Here is a 23,307-nt window from a genome sequence, read left to right on the forward strand (position 1 = left end):
TATATCTAGCACTTTAAGAAGGTGTATCTCTATTTCCATGACCTATATTTGTTGTGAGTGGATACATAAGCTCTTCAACTATCACTTGTCAGCATCACACATGGTGAATCAACCCCGTAAATCTGCTTCTATGATATTTGGTCTGTTGCCTTATTGTCATCCTGCTGCCATGAGAAGGCAGCGTCCAAAAGGAGCCTCTCACATGCTCGCAGTGTGTCGCATATTCTTCAAATTACTGCTTTGTCAAGCCCAGAGGGAGAAATGCAATGGTCAAGCGGGCAAAGAGAAGAGACAACACAGAGACAGAGAGAGGAAAAACTGAAGGACATCATTTCTGTGTACTGTTCATGGACTCTAGCCTGAGCTGGGTATGACGCGTCGTTGTGTGTGTGTTTCCCAGACAGGGTGGGTTCTCTGATAAACGAACAAAGCCGAGCTCTTGTGCGAGCGTCACACTATTTCGGCCCGGTCAGAAACAAGGGCGCGACAGAGAGGGAAAACACCGGATCTAATGCCGGCTAAAGGGCACTTAAGCTATTCCGGTGACAAACAGGACCATGGCTAATGTATATTATCAAACGGAGATTGAACCAGCCATTTCAAGCGCAAGCGAGCGGGCAAGTAGGCAGTCAGGATCTCCATTTAAAGACATCTGAGAGACCAGCCTTCTCCTCTCGCCTCGTTCCCTGCAGCACAACAATAAATAGCTAAATCACAACACACTTAAAAGCCTCCCCCATTTGCCACAATATCCACAAATATCCTTCTCTCCACAAGTCCCACTCCTCTCTTAACTGCTCCGAATTATTTCAATTCTGCAAGAGAGTGAAGAATAAAAGAAGTCATTCACGTAAGGTAATCAGTCTTGGCTCACTCTTTCTCCCTGCGACAGCCATATTTGACAACTCTGCTACATTAAACAGCCCACTGGTGAAAAAGAGCGGGGGGAAAACTAAATAAAAGGAATGCATCCAATTATTCATGCATAATGATAGCTCTGTTATCCCGTAAGGCGGGGGGGGGGGGGGGGGGGGGGGGGGGGGCTCCCGCACCAAAGCAGTTCCCCTTCTCCGTCTAATACATCTTAAGCGCCGACAATCGGCAGGAGTCGCATTTGACGGGCACCTCATTTCGCAGCGTTCCCGCCGCCGTTCACCGCGACTGACGGCCCATTGGCGGCGTCTCAGAGGCTTACAGTATTTATGATGAGGTGATGGTACCACCACCCCCCCCCCCCCCCTACCAAAAAAAAAAGGAAAAAAGCAGACCTGGCCGTCGCAATCACAGGGTCAGGTTTTAGCCGCTGGAGCTGGATGGAGCCCTGAATGGAGAGTTAACAAGCCCCCCACAGCCCACCACCCCCACCCTGTATACGGCTGTGAAGACCCTCTATATAGACATGAGCTCAAGGTTCACAGCACCTCATTGCCGTAGCTACTAGCAGGCAATAAATTGGACAGCAGGAATGAATTAGTTGACCTTGAGGGTAGCCGGTGTTGCAAGTTGCAATCTAATACCGTACATTATCCTATCTGTCGCTCTGCTTCTTTTCCTTTTTCTATTTTCTGATACATGCGTGTTGTTGAATAAATGCTGCATTTATCCAATTTGTAGATGGGAGTATAATAAAAAACAAAAAAAACCCGCTGGAGCTCAGTGCTGTGTGGAGGTTATTTGTTCTTTAAACGGCAGCGGCGATGGTGCAGTGCACAGACAGCTTACGCTGTAACAAATGCAGCTGGTGGTGCTCAGGTGGCTTGGCCCTCTCTCTCGCCCTCCGTCACTGCTCCTAGTCGATGGGCCGCGCTTAATAATTCATGGGCTGTGAGGATCGGCATGCCCTAATTGGTGGGCAGGCTTAATACTCTCAGCACTGCTGGGACCAACAAAAAAAAACAAAAGCAGCAAGCGCTTTCTTTTTTCTTGCCAGGCACACTGAGGGGGAAAAAAGAATTGACTTGCCTCGCTTTGGTTTCAAGTTTAAAGGCCCCCTCCTGAAATCCAAGAGGCACCTTGAAGCACAGCAGCTCAGGCGTGCGGGAGCAAACGGCGCGAGCAGTCGAATCAGGCTCTACCCTTTCACGTGCTTCGAGTGTGCCAGGATGCATTCACCCTTCAAACCCGGAGCCGCTCTCCTTTCTGCTCCTCCTGAGAGCGGGATAAAGTGTCGCCCGGGCGCCGGGGTAAAAAGGACACCTTAAAAGCGCGTTCGCGGCGACGGTGATGCCGCTGCATAATGCATCGGCGTCTGCTCGGCAGTCAGCAATCACTGGGTGAGGCGTCGGGGAATACGGCTTTTTGCATTGTATGTATTATGTAAATGTTTTATACATATATTTATTAGTACAAGATGGTTGCAGTTTGCATTTTCCTACCAAACGGGCCAAAAAAAAAAGAAAAAGAAGTAAGACAGGTGCCCAGAGTATCACCGAAAGTTTAGAAGCGACACCTGCTGACAAGACAAGAGCTCACTGAAGTCAGAGACTCGACGACTAAACAAAAGGTGACACAGAGAGAACCTTAAGGGGACCGTGTGCCTGTGTGAATTAGGCGTATGCAATATGACACCGAGGAACATTGTCATCTGCCAGCTGACAGTATGTATACCGAGGTAGCTGCTCCTTTTTTAAAATATCTGCTTGTGTTAGGGCATTGTGGGAAATACTGCAGAATCAATTGGCAAGGCGTCTTTTCTTTGCATCGTCTACGAAGCAATTTTCCAGGGATTTAATTCAATGGATTAGCCCGAAACAGGAATTCCATCTGATTATGTTATTATCCACAACCAGCTGCTCAATGGAATGGCTGAGACGTATATTAATATCACGTTACAGAATGACCACGGAAAGCATCCATACCAGCCATCTCTGTTCTATAATGTACTGTGATGTCTTCACACAGTATATCAATAAACACACAGATGTCTGCAGCAGCAGCATCACCTGTTTTTTCTTTTCCATCATGGCTTCTCTATTTGAGTCTAATTATTTAGAATTCTCAAGTTGCCAGCCATTGTGGAGCGAGCAACAGAGTGAACTATTTGCTCTCAGGAAAAAATCACACTGAAGACTCTCAGCAGGTTGCTGATGTGTGATTGTAATCTTCAATGTCTCTGAGATCCAAACACAGTGTCTGCGACTCGCTTTTAATTTCACCGTGCATCCGCGCTGTAAAACGCTCCCTTTGCGTCCCTTCCTCTTTCCACCGTTCAGTCAAACATTTCCCTCTTTCCAACCACTCCATCAGTTGCGACTGTGCCGAGTAATGCTTGAATCTTTTCCTGAAGCGGACTCTAAAAGCCGGCTTGCTGGAGCAGAGAGGTCCTGTCGAGGACCGGAGCGTGTGCTGGAGAGAGAACGTAAAGTGCGTGCGTGTGATAAAAGAAGAAAAAAAAACAGACCTTCAGCTAATGCTTTCGCCCTTGAGAGGCTGCTGACGATCCACTCCGAAGACGCTCCGTGAGGCCGCTCGCCCCCCGCATCCCATCCCTCTACCTGCTCCTCCCCGCATTCACTTTTATCCAATTACAGGGGCGCAGTCTCACCCCGCGCCGTGTTTTAAAACGGCACTAATGCATCTCAGCGTGAGGTGGCGTAGCCTTTTTTTTTTTTTTGTCATAGCCGGTGTGTTCCGGGCGATTGCCCGCCAACGGTGGACGGCAGAAAGGGCCCCGAATGGAGAGCGGAAAACAAATAGGTGTGGAGAAGCGCTCCTTGGGGTGACTCATTCAACAACCCGGCGCTCAGGCCCCGTGTGATTTCAGTTCCTCTTTAAAATGCCTCAGCGATGTCACTTGTCTGTAGCCATCGATCCCCCCCCCCCCAGGCTTGTAATTGGAAGAAGAGCGAGTGTAATCTGAAACCGCAAGATGAGGGCGGACATTTTTTTTTGGTTGATAAAATCATCCCTCGTCAACGGTGCTGAATCTAAAATTGATGATCATTTAGACATAATGTAGTCCTATTGATTTAATCGTAATTCAGTGATTCAGTGTAGCAAATATTTCTATTGATCCGCTGCGGCTTTATGTTCTTCACCTCATGAACCCCTGGAAACGATCTAATAAAAGTGAGGGGGGGATTGGCATTTGATATTACCAGCAGTTATCTTTATATATATTCTTTTTATATTTCTCTCTCTCTCCACTAAAGACAGAACAAAGCGTTCCAATGTTCCAGTCTCCACACAGTGTAAGAGCACGGAGGGGCTAATGTGATTAAACAAATGTGCCACTGCCTCCTGTGAGACCAAAAAAAAAAGAAATCCTCCTAATCCGGGTCATCACAGGTGAAAACAAACCAGGTTTTATTAGAGGAATGATAGACATTTTGGAAGAGGCAGGGGTGAGGAGGGCGGTGGGGGGGGGGGGGGGGGGGGGGCAACGTTTTCAAAGCCGACTTGCTAAAACACGCACCCTATCCCAGCGAGGAGATTGGATTCCAACTACAGGCTCAGGGAGGCACCGCCGGGGTCACTACACAATCTGCACGGGTCAGCGCGACAAGCTGGTTTGACGTTAACTCACCCTCTCTAACCCGCGACACAAACCTGTGGTGCTGCACAGGAGAGCAGAGGAACAAGAGGGCCGCAAAAGGGAACCAGGCACCATCCTACAGAACATCTTTGTGTGAATTGCGAGGGAAAGATTACATACAAATATAGGGTTGTGAAGAAATCTTCAAAGGGCCTGAAAAAAAAAACCCTACAATTTGGATTATGGACTTGGTAAATGGCATGCTGCTTGTATAGCGCCTTGCTGGTCTTCCGACCACTCAAAGCCCTTTAGCACTACGTGTCATTCACCCTTTCACACCCATTAGTAGACTAATGGCAGGGGCTATTAACGTACTGTAGAGTGCAGTACATATATAAATGTACTGCACTCTACCTCTTCCTATATGTCTGAAACCAAAGATGTGTGAGATATAACAACCCAGTCAGAAAACATGTGATGCAACAAGCCAATCGGCTGTGGCTCCCCTTCTATGTCACATGCAGGCTCATTAGAATATAGAGTATCTCCACCCGCGGCTTGAGAATAACCTTTGCAAAGTTGTGCCAATCAGAACAGACGGGGCTTTTTCGGCTTAAAGAGACAGGCACCAAAAACGGAGCGTTTCAGGCGGAGGGTGAATCCAGGTATATTCAGACGGACCGTACGGGAAAAATAATGTGGTTTTTTTAAACATTAAAGCATGTTAACATGACCAAGTAGTAAGCCCGAACACAAGTATGAACCTGAAAAGGAGCAGTAGATGTCCCCTTTAAACGATGATTACCTGCACAGAACAACATTTTTGAGGCTAAGATCATTCTATACTGTTTAAACAAAGTGACTATCCATGTTATTAAGTCTTTACATACACTCACAGCTGCTCCCCCCCCCCCGTCTCACATTCTGTGGTTTCAGCTTCATATTTACCCGACTTAAACATCTACATGTGGCCGCTGGACCCGATGGGAAGCATTCAGGCTACGTCGTGTTTGGAAACATGATCGCAGAAAAAAAAAAAAAAAGGGGGCATGTTTGGCTCCGGCTAGCGTATACAAAAGCATATAGAGTCAGCTAGCCGCCACAAGCCACAGCTTTATTTAAAAACTTCACCCAACCTCAAATGACTTTGCGGATGTCAAGTGAAGGAAGGTTATTCAGGGTAGCGGAGCGCTCCAAAACATCTGAAACAGGCATTACAGCCTACAGGATACAAGCAGGGGGGGAAATAAAGGCCGACACGTGTGAGCCGATCCGGTATCGACTCGCTCTGCTTTGTGACAAGCGGGAAACAGAGAGGGGAAAGTTAAACACTGGTGGCACTGTAAATGTCTCCGCACAGCGATATTGGCAGCTGCAATGTCATTACAGTGCTTTAGTTTAGGTCTAAGAATGACAGCGCTTGTATTCTGGCGTTAGTACAGGTGTAGCTGTCTCGCGAGCCCAGACTTCTCGCTACGCTTCATTTCACCCCCACTTTACCCCGGGGGCCTGTGTCGGAGGGGAAGTGGTTACACTATAAAGACTTACAATAAGAGCTACTTTGTCCTAACAACTGCACACTATGAAACGAATGTCATCTGAGCGTTTGTGCCCCGAAAATGATTCTTTTTTTTTAACGATATCTTATTATACAATTACTCACATTACATCGTAAAAGCAGAGCGCTCCGATCTCCACCACGGGGACCTCACAGAAACAGCATATTTGTGAGCGCTGCGATGTAGATTTGCGGGGCCTGCAACAATGATCACCTCTGTCGGAGGCGTCATGGGGGCTGTTGATGACCGCCAACAAAAACAACAAACCTCGCCAGCGCAATTATGCGTGTCCATTTGAACATAATATGGGAAGAACACGAGATGCGTGGGAGCGAGGGGGTGACTGCTGTGTCCTGTGGGGGTGGGAGGTTTTGCGTGTGTGTGCGTGTTGGAGAAAGAGTGCGTGCTAGTGTGTGTGTGTGTGTGTGTGTGTGTGTTGGCTGATAGAACGCGGGTGTCTGTGTTGCATGCTTGTGTGACAAGAGAACAGGAGCCGGGATCTAAAGAGCACATGTTTAGGGTCCTATTGAGAGCAGTGCTTTGAGTTGACAGTGTTATTTGGGTTTGGGGGGATATTTCAAAGGGCTGCTCAGGATAAAAGGCGCGTCTCTAGAGCTTACGGTTGCTACACTTTTTCCGTTTTAAGATTCCAACGTTTCAGAGTCATCCACTTTGGAGAGATTGCAGAGTGCATTGTTTTTCAGGCTAACTATACGGCAGATACTTTATGCCATTTGCAGACTCTCAGGGACAAGTAGTTCATATTGTTGAGGTAGAAATAACTTTCAGGTTCTGTGATTTATTACACTTTTATTTTATTTTACTGGAATAACCTCCAATATCCTATCCTTATAGCGAAAAAGCTATTGCATGACAACCTCGAAACATTATGATGTAAGTGTTTGATTCTTGCCGGAAATGAAATAATTCCAAGTGAACTCTTTCATAGTTTTGGTCATAATATCTACATACTATGACAGAGGTCAGGCCGTCAGATGATTGCACAACAAGAAGCAGAGCCGATCAAAGTTGAAATCGGTAGTTTGATGGATGTTAACGACTGACTGTAATCATTTTTGCCGTTGGCTTTCTCTTCCAAATAAACTTGTTTGAAACCTGCATGCGTGTCTTGACGGCTCATTTCCTGCCACGTCTGACGACATTTTCGGGAAGCTGCCATGTTCCCACATCTCAACAGTGTCTTGGTGAGTACAACTACTGATGGCCCACGCTGCTGGAAACAGGACCAGAGCTGTAATAACCGTAAAAGTTATAAAAGTATACTTTAAAAGCATTCGCCATTTAAAAAAAAAAAGGCTTTACGATCCTTAAGCGCTCATAAAATGCATCCTGTATTTCCTGGGATGCATGTAATGCCTCAATAAGAACTGCAGTGTGATACGAGCTTTTAATCTGATGGCAGGATGGAAGGATGGAGGCTGGCAGGCTGGCTCAGTCAGTCAGGGTGACCTCATGTGTTTGGCACAGGGAATGCCTATCCGGTTTCCCTCTGCGCAGATTCCAGCTCGCTCATGCCACACCAGCCCCAGGACCGAACCCCCCCCCCCCCCCCCATGCAAACCCCAAGGCATGTGTGTGTAAGTGTGTGTGTGTGTGTGTTTGTGTAGAAGGGGAGATAATTGCATGTCTGTGTGTGAGAGAGAGAGAGAGAGAGAGGTAGAGAGATAAATTATATGAGATAAATTATTCAGAGGGAAAGAGAGACTGCAGGAGGGTGAGCTGTGTGTCAGACCCCTCCAGTGAACTCCGTGAACTCACCAGGGCTCCCACCCTTCCTCACACACACCCACCACCACCCACCTTCCACACACACACACACACACACACACACACACACACACACACACACACACACACACACACACACACCACCACCTTCCTCACACACACACACACACACACACACACCACCACCTTCCTCACACACACACACACACACACACCCCCCCACCACCCACCTTCCTCAACGATACGCGTCCAGCACTCTCATGTTTCCTCTCAGCCTGTTATGTATGCACACGGTAATGTGGGCCATTGTTGTATGTTGGCGTTTTGAATGTGTGTGAAACATCTCTCGCATTCCACGTTTGGAAGAAGAAACTCTAACTTGTTGAATTCCAAGTAAAGACGATTTAAATATGAACAACTCTGGAATATTAAATGTCATTAAGGGTGAGGGTTCAATAGCTTTTTGCTAAATCCTAATTTAGTGAGTATTAATAAAACTCTATTGCAGAAACAGTAACCTTGTGTGACTCGCTGTAAAACAATGGGCTAGGTAAGCAAACACTACTGGCAACAATCGCTATGGTAACAACACGGAAACACACACCCGGCGTCCCTCTTAATAACGCCTCGACGGGCTCAAAGGCTTCCCGTCTCACAAATCACACCAGCAGAGGGATGCACAACGTTAAACAGATGCGACACGCCACTTGATGCCGCCACACATCAGCCAATGAGAGCGTCCTCCGTAACCCTTGAGTGGGGGGGGGGGAGGGGGGGGGGGACGCCTGCTGGAGCTCCGGCTGGCCGTTAAACTGCAATCTATAACTAAACAGATCAGCAGATCGTCCTGCGCTCTACAGGAAGTCTACATAACTGGGGCATGGAGTTCCTAAACAGAGCGTCGACAGTCGCCTCAACGATCACATCGGGTCTGTAGGGGAGGGCGTGGGGCGTGGGGGGGGGGGGGGGGACGTTGGCTCGCCACTGCCGGAGTGTTTATGCAACGTTCTCAGGAAGGCGGGGTAACGTCAGCTTAGTGATTAATTGCCGGCCCAAAGTGCTGAGGACACCAGAATCTGCTGTGAATGGCGCCGACTGCAGATCCAACAAGGGTTTATTGCTTTATCGGCTGAATCCTAATGTGACCCTATTCCCTCCACCTCCCTCCCAACGGTTCCAGCGGTGCCGAAGCATCCCCGAAATTATTCGGCAAGGTGCCTCCGTGGTTAATTGCAGGGTGTAGTTAAAGTTCTCACTGTTTGGTAGTTTTCAGTGTATTTTCCATTGATCGCCTGAAATAATTAGAGTGCGGCATGTCTGCATGGGGCTTTGCTACAGATCTCTAAGGGTTGATAGAAAGTTCCCTGTACAGCATTATTCCTCCCAATATGTTGGGAGAAGCACAGCATATGGCGGTTACACAAGCGTGCAGCTGTTGTTTTTTTGGGGCTAGAGATAAATAATGGATACAAGTCTTCCACAGGGTGCTCAAAGACAGCTAATGAGAGAAAGAACGCAGACAGGGAATAAGTAACTAACTGCTTTTCAAAGCCACTGCTTTCTAACATTTTCACAGGAGCCCAAGGACAAAAAAATAAATACATACAGGAGGGTAAAAAACATCAGTATTCATCAACTGTAAAAGTACTCAAATGCTAACATTTGCATATATTCAAAACTTTGTATCGGTAATAATGTGCATATTTAAATTCGGACACAGAATAGGACCTGTCTCACTAAAATGCATGTGAAAGAATAGATTCCTCACACACACACACACACACACACACGCACACACACGCACACACACGCACACACACGCACACACACGCACACACACGCACACACACACACACACACACTCTGTCCTACTCTTGCAAATGTGAGTGACCTTAATAATTTAGGGGCCAAAGGGAAGAGAGAGGAGAAGCATTTGCTTCAGTGCAGATTGTACGGGGGGGAGAAACTGGTATTCCGTCATTTTCAAGCATTAATCCGCCACCAACTGGTCCCTCACCCTCTCTGTGTGCGCACACAGAGAGCTCTGTGAGGCAACATGAGTAACTATTGAAAAGGGAGAGGACCGGCATCTTGTACGGAGGCCACACATCATAATGACACTTTTTAATTCGGCTGCCAATGGCTGTTTATGTGCTACTAATTACTGGCGAAGAATAATAATCTCCTCCTCCAATTGGACTCTTATCACGCTGTGGGCTTTTCTCCTCTCCTCTCCATTTATCCAGGTCTGGGACTCCGTTGGCTCGGCTTGCTCCCTGCATCAGTGTCCTTGCAATCTAATTCATGCCGCCTACCTGTCCCACTCAGTGTTTTTCCATACTCTGACTAATGCACACACACACACACACACACGCACGCACACATTGTGGCTGGAGCAGCGGAAGGGTCCGCCAGATAAACCATTCAGGCGAAATCTACGAGGGTGGCTTGAGTCATTTAACTCAAATAAAGCCGGGAGAAAAGGCCTGTTTGCTCTTGGTAATCCCCCACTTGCTCGACAAGGCTTCGCTAGGTTCATCTGCTGCGCTAAATTGGTGCACGTATCCTTATTTGAATAGGAGATCATTGTGGCTGGTGTGAGAGGAGGAATGTGACAGGACTGGCTGCTATTCAAGCCCTCATGCCTATTTGCTTATCCTCATTCATGGCAGAATTGGCTTTTTCCGGAGCTATTTCTCAAGCTATGCGTGACACGGTATTTTCATTGAGCCTGCCACTACTAATGCAGCTGTGTCGAGTAAATATCGCAGGCAGCCGGTGTATGTGTTTGGGGCGAGGGGCGACCGGGGGCCTCCCACACTAATCACAGTGGTAAGGCTACACTACCATTTGCATGTCTGTGGCCGGTGTCTCCTCCGGTTTCCACGTCTGGATATCTAGGTGAAAGACACCAGGTCATCGGTTTGTGCAGCCACAATGGAAATGTGATGCAAATTCACTCAAAGTGAGCTCGACACTGGCAAAGGATCGTCTTTGTCGGACCACTTTGAAAAATGAGACTGCTGATCTTTCTGCGATGGGTCCACGGTCTCTTATTCAGACTCTTGATTCTCTGGTGCCAGAAAGAAAAAGAAAGATGAGACTTCAAAATATATGTAGTAATGCACTGTGAATAGAAAACTGATACTCCATTTACAGGACTTTCCAGGAAAACACTCTAATGGAACACACACTATCGCCTACATAGTAGACTGTTTTGATTATGAGCTCATCGCTATTAGGCGCTCTCGGTTCGGCATAATGCGGCTCGTTATGGGGGCTCGACCACAGGCTAGGACTACAACCCCTTAATACGAAGAAATCAGAAGACAATGACAAAGCTGTCTGTGGAGAGTGCCATCGGGATCAGCAAGGGGAAATTGTCTTTCAAGAAGTTGGCACGTACAAGGGCTTCATTTGGTTAACATATAGAATTCACAACCGCTGCTAATGACGACAAAAGAGACATTTGGGTCTCATTAGGTACACTCTTAATAATGATGGTTCCAAAAGGGTTCTTCCCCAAGGGCTGAGGTTCCATTTGCTTCTGAAGAACCCCCTTTTTTTAAAGGAAGGGGTTGTTTCAGGGTTCTTTGTAAGACTAGGGGTTCCATTAAGAAGAGTTCTTCAAGGATTGTTGGAAGCATGAGTGTTAAAAGATCCACCAAGTCCACACCCCCTTGGGTGGCTTCTAGATGAAACCCTTCAAATATAAAAGGGTTCTGGTAGAACCCCCTGAGTGGGTTCTCGATAAACCCTTGGAATACAAAAGGGTTTTCGGTACAACCCCTTGGGTTTTTGTTAGCACCCTCAGAAGGTGAAAAGTTTCTGGATAGAACCTCAGGAGATGGTTCTGGGTGGAACCATTGCCCCATAGAACGGTTCTCTGTGGAACCTCATATAAAGGGTTCTTGGTGGTACTTTCACAGATCGTTCAAGATTTAAGAAGAAGGTATAGAACCCGATGAAAGGATTCCAGGTGGAACCTTTATAAAAAGGTTCAAAAAAGGGTTATCCTATGGGGACACGCTGAAGAACCCTATATGGTTCTAGTTAGCACCTTTATATCTGAGGATGTAGGAACATGTGAAGCCGGCCTCAGCCTCCCTCAGTCGGGGAGGTGAAAAGTCAGCAGGAGCCATGCCGAGCTCCTCAAAGTGTACGCAGCAGCCATTCGTTAAAAATGCAGGAGCAATTACCCCGGCTGGGTCTGAGTCAGTGAACGCTTCCAAGCCGAGCTGCCGCCTCCTTCACCTCCTCCTCCCCTTCCGCTGCCACATGTCGCTACGCCAGCAACCTGAGCATTCTTCCCGTGAACCGCCACGCCAAAAAGGTAGGGCAGCAGACACCGAAGGCTTCGGTTACACGAGAACAACAAAAGCCCCTCTCTGGCTGTCTTTTCTCTCACGAGGTGCAGTTACTTCCCCCTCCCCTCACCCGTCTCTGGGCACGTGACCTGCAGCCTGACATCCTTCACCACCAGCTCAGTCTCTCGGCCTAAACCCAACTCCTCCTCAGCCCTTCATGCCTTTCACTATCTTCCACATAAATTAGGCCAATAAAAAAACACTATCTGCCTTCCTTCTGAATCTCAGCTATGTGGTTCACATCAACAAGGGTGCTTGAGTTTATTCACCACTGTAGGGGTTGACATTTTACACTTTAGTAAAACAAACTTAGTAAAAAATAAAATTGACGAAATTACGTCAATGGAAAAAATATCTCGATTGTTCACATAACACAGGTGGTGTTTTCCCCTGTGCAGAACAGTGCTATTCTCAGACCAAGGTATTGAACCATCACACACTGAAATGATTCAGTATTATGCCTCCTTTTGCACACATAATTCAGTATCTATTGAGCTGCAACAGGAGCCAACAGGAGTTCCAACAAAGTTTGTAATCCCTTTATCTCATTTTCAACAAACTTGATAATCCCTGACCAAATATGTTCACTCAAAAGTATTCCCTTCAGTTGGAAAATATTGACCATAATGTTGCCAAAGCCATGTTACCGGCAAAGTTAAGATACAGACCTAACGATCAGAATTCTATATTCATCATAAATACAATTAGAGCCACTTGAAATGGTAAAAGGCTTTAAGTGTGTTTGACTTTCACCGGTGTCCCATATGTTCCTCTGTATGATAATATGGGCTGTATGTATTAAAGGGGTCCACACAGGAGGTGTCTCTGCAGCCACTCGTGTCATCCTGCACAGATGGTAGGACACCATGCCCAGCAGACAGCAGGGGCTCCCGGAAATAGGGGAAGAGGCACGCAAAAAAGCGATGGAGGATGGGAACGAGTAATTACAAAGAGGGACAACATGAAAGAGAATCTAAAGATGAAGGGAGGATTGGCAAAAAAAAATAGGATGAAGAGTGGTCTGAGCCAAAGTGTGGGGCTGTACATAAACAGCCGAAGATGAAAAAAAAGACAAAATGGTGAGGCAAAAGAGGGGGGAGGGGGGGGACAGAAAATAGAGCGTGAAAAACGCCAGACGAGGCCTCCGCCAGGGCGACAGAAGAGCGACACAGTGGGCCAGAGTAGACAGCTCCAGGCAGATACTATGTTACAAAAAGAAGATGCAAGTGAAAACAAGAAAGAGGGGAAAGGCAGGTGTGTTTGTAGAGTCCCGCCGCGTTGGTCGGTTTTGAAGGGCACATCATGCGTCTCGTTTCATCTGAAGCAACATCTTCCCCGTCTCGCTGCACGTCGACTCCGCATGCCTTCTTTCCCTTTCCCCCGAAAATACAGAAAACACACAGAAAATGTGTTTCATTTCAGTTCCTCGCGAGGGAGAGCACGGCATCCCGGGACTCTAATGCACTTAAAAGTGTTTGTAAATTCCAGCCATGACACGCACAAAAAATACTAAAGACCACCTGTGGTTAAAAGTTCACATCCGCAATTTAATTGATGCACGAATGTGAGGTTGGTTTTGTGCGCTCGGCCCTCTTCACAGCAGTACCATAGGGGAGCTGCCGGGGATTCGGCGTCTTAACCCAGGTCTTTTTTCCAGTTGAAGGAAACGCGACCTGCTCGTTCCACCACCTTCCTCCCCATATGCCTCATTCCACCAAACAGGTAGCACAGGCTGGAGTCGCCATGTTATCTCCAGATGGTCCCGGCATCAGACGAGATCCCCCCGGGGTGGGGGCAGCAGCTCCAAAACCGAGCGCATCATTTTTATATTTCAGGCATTTATCTCGGATGCTCCTTTTTCACGGCGACCTCCAAGTGAGTGAGCAGGTACTTTGTTCTGTGTCTTGCTCAAGGACACTCCAACACGACGACGGACTGTTGTGGGGAAGAGAAATGTGACCTGGCTTTGAGGCCTTCACTCCAAGCGCAGGACCGCTTACCGAGCACACGGCCTCGCAGTTCTCCAACGACTTCACCAAAGGGGACAAACCTAGCAAACCTATTGGTGGACTTTTTTAGCACGCATTCGCACGCAGGTGCTCATGCGCCATCTGTGCTCGTAAAGCAACGCCGTGCAATGTCAGCACACGCGCGTAACGTCGCCTCTGCATTTATAACCCCCCGTGTGCTCCAAACTTAATACGGAGCAGGTTCCTCCTCCCATCTGCCTATAGAAAATAATAAAAAAAAAATGCTTGCGATTTCATTTCCCTTCTCCTATGCGCTTCTGACAAAATGGATATCCGTGTTGAGAGAGCACTAGCTGTAATGAGATGTGGACGGCAGCATGCAGAGCGCCGGGTCCCAGGCACCCCCAACGCTTTGCCGGCTTATGAGAGGCCGCGGGAGGCAATAACGTGTACACAGCCTCAACGTATGGGTGTGTAGATGGGGGCTGAGCTGTCGGCTGAGAGACGAGGAGAGTTAAGAGTAACTGCTAGAGGTGCGCGCACCTCCAGCAGGCCAAACGCTAAATAAATGGAGTTGTCTGCCCCATTGACTGACAGTTACACATGGAGGGATAAAGCTGTAGGCAGTGGCAGATAAAAAAAAAACTAGGGGTATTAGTTGATTAATGATCAAAAGGCCATTCATGGTTCCACCATGTGAGGGGAAGGATTGGAAAAATGTGGAAAAAATAAATATAGCTCTTGCTAAAGAGCCTGCCAGTAAGGGAGAACACATGACGGGTTCAGATTTACGGCGAGGCTGGAACAGTATTTTGTTTCGGGCAGTCAGTCGTGAGGCATGTATCAGGAATTACAAGAGAGGGAAATGACTTATACTGCCTCCTGTGTTAGTGCTAATCAGAACACATCGTCCCGGGCTTTGGTCAATGTAATATAAGCGGAGCATTTTTCCGGCCCTAAAAGCCCCCTTGACAAACTCTTCAAAGCAGATCCACATCAGCGGAGACAGAGGGGACTAAGCTGCCGTGGCTGAGTTTTACGTCACCGATAACTGATTTAATGAAAGACTTCTGGAAAGTGGTCCTTGTTCTCTGCCTTTGATTCCGCTTGCTCTCCGAGTCTATGTATATCCGTCCCCCCCCCCCGCCCCCCCCCCCCCCCCCTTGTTGTCTCTACGCGTCTCTTTCTCCTCTATCGAGGCTTTAAAGGAGGATTTAGATGGCTCTGTTGTTATTTCTGGAGCACAATGGATCACCCCGTGTAATGTAACCAAACCCTTTTCCGTGCTTTTAACTGGCCCCTCCCCGTAACATCCACCCCTCCGCTCTCTTTCTCTCTCTCTCTCTCTCTCTCTCTCTTTCACACGCAAGCACCCCTTCCCTCCATCTCTCCCTTCCGATTCTAAAGAATTACGCAGGGTGTAAATGGTGCCTATGGCAGGGGCAGACACAGGCACAGATCCTCTCAAAGGGCTCCATTGACTGGTGTTTACTTTAGGCCGGGGACGGCTAAGTCTACCTCAATCCGCCCCTCTCGGCTTCTCGGGTTCTGCATGTACTAGTCCGACTGTAACACAGACGCCCGCTCCCTCCCAGATCACAGCGCAAGTGTGTGTGTGTGTGTGTGTGTGTGTGTGAGATCACTGACATTCGGCATGTAATGATCCGGCCTATCGGTGGTGTCGGGTACCTTGCGTGCATGCGGGAACGGCATCGAATGCATTTCACAACAGAGGCGGAACTCACTGCAGGTTCTCAAAGAATATGATCATAAACAAAAGAGCCGTGTGCGTAATAACGAAACAAACAACAACAAGAGAAAATGGGACGCACCGCACGCCAAGACCAACAGGCACTTAGTGCGCACGTTAAGCTGAAATTCATATTCTTTCCTAAACGCTCTGATGAAATAACAACAACTGAGCCGTGCGCTGTAACTGTCCTCGTGGGCGGGGGAGGGAGGGGCCCGGGCAGTGCGAGGTCTGTTCTGCTGTAATTTTCTCATTTATGATGCGCGCCGATTACCTATCATTAAAGTTGTATGCACAGCAAGCTGTGAACAGTGCCGCACATCAAAACTGGCGCGGAAAGATGCGCGGCTGAACAGAGGCTGGATTTCAGCAAACGACTGCATGGGCTGATCAGCTGGGGAGCAGGCAGACATTGGGGCCTTTAGAGGATCCTCTCACCACATCGGCATCCTGCCAGCTCCCCACCAGCCTGTAACCTCATATAAAAGTCACACACGCTGACGCGCCGACGTGCACACACAGACACACAAATCCTCTTTCGGGAATCAATAATTCAGCTAAAGAGAAGCACATGCTACGCCCCGCTGCACTAATCAATAGAAAGCCAAATGTTATCTTTTCATCTCATTCTCTGACTTTCACATTCTAATCTGGGCTTAGTAGCTCACGCCGGACAGCATCGGAGAACGCCATTAATTTGGAAATATAATAAAGACATGCAGAGGGTTTAAAAGGGATCCCGAATTCGGCAGGCACCTCGGGTTATCCTGACGTTCGCTCCGTCCTTAGCTGTAACCGAGTACAGATGCTCCACCAATTTCCAATGCATAGAATCTCAAATATGTCATAAAATGGAGGCGAGAGAAGCAGAATGGCAACACTTTAGTATGAGTTACGCCCCGCTCCCCCTCCCTATCGCTGTAAGATATTTATGCCCCCCCCCCCCCCCCCACACACACACACACACATCTCTAGGGAGAATGAGGCCATACCTTGAGAATGCAGCAATGAGGATAAATAGAGAGACCTGTGTGATTTGAGACTGATGACTAAATCGGAGCGGGGTGTGTAAAAGAAGAAAAAGAAAAAGGGGGGACTTGCAGAGAGTTTGTGTGTATACGTGTGTGTGTGTATACGTGTGTGTGTATATGTGTGTGTGTATACATGTACGCACGCGGGTAGTGGACCGCGTGGACTGAACCTGCGCCAGCCGAGGCCCTCCTCCCCTCTCTGTAATCGAGCCGTCAATGGACGTTAATGAGAGTGTCAGACAGCTCTCCACAGCCCCGTCGGCCACATCGCCGACACCGGCCTCCCCCCCCCCCCCCCCCCCCCCGCCTCCCCTTCCTCCTGCTGACCCCGTCTGCGGCCCCATGTTGTCAACCTACGGTGGCCTCCGGCTACGCTAACTAACCATGAAAATGAATATGGATGTGGGCTGCTGATTTTGCAAACGGAAATGCACTCAGCCCCCCCCCCCCCCCCCCCTCGCCCACCCACGGCCAAACTGTGGGCCTCGTTTGCATGACACAGGACCCGAGCGGCTCGCTCAAGGATACATCAATCGCTGACGGTGGCAAGATCGGATCTGCGCTGACCTTGGGAGTGAACTGCAGCATGGGCGAAGGAGGCGGGTGGGATTCGGGGGGGGGGGGGGGCTGTAGCAACAGAGCAGGCAGGCAGAAAAGCAGGACGAGGGAGGAAAAGAAAAGTGGATGGGAGGGAGGGGAGAGCGAGGGGCATGTCCTGATTGAGAGGCCGCCGAGATGAGCAACTCTGAGATATGAGAAGGGGGGAGGGAGGGAGAGAAGGGGGGGGGGGGGGGGGGTGATGGAAGGAGTAGCGAAGGGGGGGGGAAGCCATATGGCAGCGGCACAAATGTATTAAACTATAAATCAGGGTGAGAGAGCTAGTGGACTGCCAGGTGGGGCTTCAAGCACGTCGTCCCTGCTGGAAGCACACCGCTTCATAATCCAGCTGCGCGAGAAAATGGATGAAAACTGGCAGTTTGCTTTATTGTGCTTTATCAAACTATAATTCTCTATCTGCCTTATTCCCTCGTTATAGATGAGGGGTAATTTGCCACATTTTAACGTTAATTTCTCTGGCTGAGTGCTTGGAAATGTTCGACACTCTGCTGCCAATAAAACAGCTGAGATTTGGAACCGATACCAACACGATGCTTTTGTTTTATTTGCTCAATAAATGTTTTTTTTTGATCGACACTTCAGTGTTAAATAACGAGTTGGAGAAATTCCCAAATCGAGATGAGGAACTATCTGATTACAGAAACAAGCCTAAAAAATCTGTCCAATCGTTCAAGGCCAACTTCCAATTGACACGTTTTGCTACCCACAAATTGGGTCGGTACCGTGCTGAGGTTTGATACCCGGCCCTGCAGTATCTATTATATGCACGCAATGAGAGACATCTAACATTAAAATGTGACCTATTTAAAAAACCATATCCCATACAATCCAACCAAATGAGACAAAGTTCACCTGCACGCCTTCAGCATCGTCACAATAATGGACGGAATTTAGTGTTACACATGTGGTAGAAAAACAGCAACAAATAGAGTAATCCCCAAAAAGGCTTCCATTTTAATCCCTTGATGATGTCTGGTTAGTGTGCCCGGCCAGTGTCCTGGCAGCCGTCAGGGCCCACGCCTGGGCTTCCATCCCAGAGGCACTGATGCATACTACAGCTAGAGCAAACACGGGCAGCCTCCCTCATGCCTGCCGTCACCGTGGAAAAAGAAGAAGCAGGGTTCATAACCGGTTTGTCCTGGCTTCGTAAAGCACCACCGTAACACATCTGTGCCGGTGAGGGAATTAGCAACTTGGTAATTAAACCTTTCAATCACAAAAAGTGGCGTTGAAGCATTCAAACGGTGGCCTACATTCAGCTTCATTAGGAAATTAAATTTGGTTCACCAATTCTCTCATTTGTTTTAAAAAAAAAAGAAGCTGTCTGGCAGTTATTCTGAACATATAAATCAACTCTTATGCCACTGAGCTGCATCGCATCAAGATCTCATCAGTTTGCAGGTGAGTGATGGATGGAGGTTACTGGACGGCTCCCAGCAACGGTCTGGTAGGCTGGACTAACTCAAGCCTTGATCCCTGATCCTTCCCCCTGAGACACACACACACACACACACACACACACACACACACGAAACGTACACGGCCAACATAGACGTCCAAACTCCAACGAGGTACCTGCCACCTGAAACCGTCACAGCCAAGGCCGGCTATCCATCAAACCCCATCGCAGCTCAGGGGGTTGACAGGGGGGGTGGGGGGGGGGGGATGAAGAAAGGGAGGTGGGGAGGGAGGGAGGGAGGCAGGACACAAGTGTAGGAGTGGATGAGTAGGCTTGAGGAATGCGAGCGGCGTACCTTGGTCTGGAGATAGTGGGGGTAGTAGTAGGTGTACTGAGGGTACATTGGCTGCTGCTCCAATCGCTTGCCCATGTAGCTGGAATCCTTAGCACTGAGGCAGGGAATGGTGACACCGGGGGCGCGAGCTTCCAAGTAGCTAGCAGTGGGATAGAGGCAGCGGGGGAGGCTGTGCGATTCCTGTCCTTGCCGTCCGCACCGCTGTGTCGCTGGCCAGTCCTCCAGGGAGAAGACAAGGGGGGGTTTTCACGTGCCGGACAGCAGATGGGGAGAACGTCTGCCGCTGATGGGGAAGAGCTCTCACCGGTCCAGAGCCTCGGCGTCGGGGCGGATGCTCACTCAGTCTCTCTCTTTCTATCTCTCTCTTTCGCTCTCACTGCCGGGATCAATGGAAATATTTCCACAAGTGCTGGAACCACGAGCTCCCCGTGCCCGCCGGTGGCCGGTGTCGGACGGTAACGTGTGATAAGGCTGAGGTGGAGGAAGAGGAGGAAAAAAAAAGAGGAGACGCAGGTGGCAGCAGCGACTGGCAGTCCTCTGAATGTTGGAAAATGGGAGAAGGAAGAAGAGGAGGAGAGGAGGAGGAAAGGGATGGCGAGGAAAAACGGGAGAGGACGTGTAGGTTCACTTCTCTGTCAGAGCTGTTTCACTCCAGTCCTTCTCCTGGGCTTTAATCTGCCTCTGTCTCAGACACGCTGTGGATCGGACTCTCTCTCACTGCCCCTCTCGCTCTCTCTCTCTCTCTCTCTGTCCCTCTCTTGCATACACACACTGACTGTCTCTCTCTCTCTCTCTCGCTCTCTCTCGCCTCTGTAGTCTGATCCGACGGTGGCTGCGTGCCGTCCTGTTTGACAGAAGGGGAGATATCCTCAGCACCGGATTGCCGACAGATGCACTTTGTGCGCGGAGCAGAATCACAACACAGAGAGCCGAGCGCACACGCAGGGTAGCAATCTCAGTCTGTGCAGCGGTCGAGCCAGCATGGGGGGGTGGGGGGGTAGGAGGGGGGCAGATAACACGGAGGAATGATCCCAGTTTTGTATTAAAATACCAAAAAAAAAGAAATCCACCGGTTGGTTAGTCAATCCACTGGGGTCCAGGTAGAAGACGAGCGAGAAAAGAGAAGCACAGTGACTGTGTCCCAGGTGCCCAGTAGAGAAGGAGTCCCTCGTCTGCGATCCTCCCTCTTCCTGCACTTGTAAAATGTGTTCCTTATTTCGTCCTTGGCTCTCTCACTCCTCTAAGCAGCCTGCCTCGTTCTCTTTCCCTCTGTCACACAGTTGCTCTCTCTCTCTCTCTCTCTCTGTTACTCTCGAGTGCGTGCGCTCTCTCTCTCTCTCTCTCTCTCTCTCTCTCTCTCTCTCTCCTTCTCCTACACACTGACAAGGGGGCTCGTCCGAGGCTGCCTCCTCCTCCCTTTCCAGCCCAGCCGGTAGGAGGGTCTTTAGCAGCTCTGTGCAAGAGAGGGATCCAGACACGGACCAGCGGGCTGCAGCGTTTCCACAACCTGGGAGAACGCAGGGAAGAGGAGTGGAAACGAGAGAGGGGGGGGGGGGGGCAGGATGGATGCCGTCAGCGCGAGCAGTCGATTCCCCCTACTGGCTGCACACGGAGCTACCGGCTGAAACACACAAACACTTTCTCCTAACAAACGAGGGGGATTTAATGTCAAAACCAATAAAGTTGGATTAACCGACTTCAATGTTCAACTTTTAAGAACCTGTGAGTTTGTCTATTTAAAGGACAATGCCTACTTTATTTCTTTGATTATGCTCTTAAGTCTGAATATACTTTTACATACATGGACTAGATATTTAAAAGCTTTTTTTTTTTTTCAATGTTCTGTTTACACAAAGTACAACAGCCATTGAGTTTTGGGGTAAAACTAACTACGGGGTCAGCAAAGAGGGTGTGCAGCAGGTCTTCACTTTTAAGAGCCAAGAGCACAAACACGGCATGAAAAGGCAGCGAACCGCAATCTCCAAGCACTCACAAAGGAGGTAAAGGGGGGGGGGGGGGGACCGCTTCCTGTGTAACATAAAAAGATGACAACGGATGAATCCTCGTTTGATTGACCGTGACCAGGACCTAAAGCATCGCAGGAATGTGCCGTCGGTGAGAGTCCGCCTGATCGCGAGTAACCTCAGCTCAACTTCTGCAAAAAATCTAAAACATGCAAAAGCATGACGCTCAGAAAGTCCACAGGCTCGGGCACACACACACACGCAAGCATGCGTGCATGGGAACTAACCTTAAATCCTCGTGGCTATCTCAGGGAATCTGAGGCCACAAGTTCACCAGCCTCATTTTACACTCAATTAGCAAATCAACTTGTTTTTTTTCATTTAGATCATCTGACAGGAGTCCTGCAGGGGAAACAAAACAAAAAAACGCAGCCAAAAGCTACATCATGAAATGACTGGACTGAAAACTATTTCCACATCTGAAAATAGGCCTCAGTGTTGTGTTTTATCTGTTACACTCGAGAGCATTACGCAAAAACCTTCTCAAACAACAATAACCCAATTACAGATGTCTAACGCGACACTTAGATAAGCGAGTTCAGCTGCGGACGACACGCCGTCATCGCCTCCTAGTGTACGGATTATTACCCGTGTTGCATCAACGCGTATGACGTTGTAAGTGCTGTTGTACTGCGGCGATTATCTGATGAATGCGCTGATCAATTGAAAGATTTACAATACAGATGATGCAAGTTTGCTTTCTTAGTCCATGGGCTCAAACCCCCCAAAACGTCAACAACGGAGTCCCAGGAGGGATGGAAACTAAGGTTGCATAAACAAAAAGACGTGGTTTTGTAAGATTTTGTAAAGAATAAATAAATAATAAAAAGGTTGATGCACTTCTTCACTGGACAATGGAGCGCATACACACACACCCATGGAACAGATTAACAGATTTCCTTTTGAGAGTGGCCTCAAAAATTAAAACAAGACAAGAATTAGCTAACTAGCACAACCTCGGCCTCACTCCCCGTCGCTCCTCGGCCGGGAGGAGAGGAGACGGCAGCTCCGGCGGAGACAGACCTTCAATCTGCAACTCCAAAAACGGTGTGAAAAACAGGAAATTCCTCAGATCCAGTGCCCCCATACCCCCATATCAGCCGTCATGGGGGACCCTAAATGAAAAAGTTTTGAAATACAACACAAAAGTTTGTTTTTAGTTTTTTTTGTAACCCATCTATGTCCCCTTAGAGGCTCCAGAGCTTTCGCAATGTAGACACACAGCATCGTGCGAATGCCACATCTTTTTATGAGAGCTATGTGTCTACAAGGGGGCCCAGTGCATGTGGACCGACCCGATCAATACCAGAAGAAGAATCCCAGGGACCGAAACAAAGCTCTCAGGGAAAGGGCACGCTTTTTTTTTTTTTTTTTACAGACACGGAGAGGAAAATATAATTATCAGATAGGCCACTTTTATCCGTCGGAAAGAGATGAGGCTGATATCGATCGCGGATTACCAGATTAACAGCCTCTGGATCAACTAGACACATAAACTATCAGCATCTGGGGAAAGGCAGAAAGTAGAGAACAAAGACAGTGAGACGGACAAAGGCCAGTGGAGAGAGTAATAGAAAGAGAGATACCGAGAGCAAATAAGATAAGACTCATCGGGAGACAGAACCTGAGGGAGGCACAGAGGCAGAGAGGATTCATGTGTCTTTATAACACTGTGTGTCCACTGAGTGGCCAGGTAAAGACGTGTCTGTATTTCATAGATAAAGCTCATCATTTTCTGTGTTCACTTATAAAATAACAGAGATCGAAGGAGCAGAAGGGAGTAGTCGGTCAATTTAGAGCGTTTTTCACACCGATTGTTTCCCCAAAATGTGGCTAAAGGTCGTGTTTCCTGCTGCAAATGATGCCTCTTCCGTAAAATAATGTATAAATTTCGAGCAACGACTGCAAACGACTCCATCAAAGTAACACAATAAACAGTGTTTCGCATTGGGCTGTGTAAAACGTGTGATTATCACCCCCATCTTTTAATTATGGATTTGTTTTCTTCTTC

General features: G+C 48.4%; 1 protein-coding gene across 3 annotated transcripts in view; it reads right to left on the reverse strand.

Moving 5' to 3' along the window:
- The window catches only part of LOC306708118 (RNA-binding motif, single-stranded-interacting protein 3), a gene marked incomplete at its 3' end in the record, with an annotated part of 180,058 nt that extends 160,029 nt beyond the window's left edge, over window positions 1-20,029 (reverse strand). For all 3 annotated transcript variants that reach the window (XM_079175841.1, XM_079175839.1, XM_079175840.1), the window contains exon 1: window positions 19,273-20,029. In XM_079175841.1, the coding sequence (XP_079031967.1) occupies window positions 19,273-19,347 (75 nt within the window). In that variant the 5' untranslated portion in view covers window positions 19,348-20,029. The remainder of the gene's footprint in view (window positions 1-19,272) is intronic.
- Between the last annotated feature and the right edge of the window lie 3,278 nt (window positions 20,030-23,307).

The sequence above is a fragment of the Pholis gunnellus genome, assembly GCF_910591455.1.
Source record: "Pholis gunnellus genome assembly, chromosome: 16".
Lineage (NCBI taxonomy): Eukaryota > Metazoa > Chordata > Actinopteri > Perciformes > Pholidae > Pholis > Pholis gunnellus.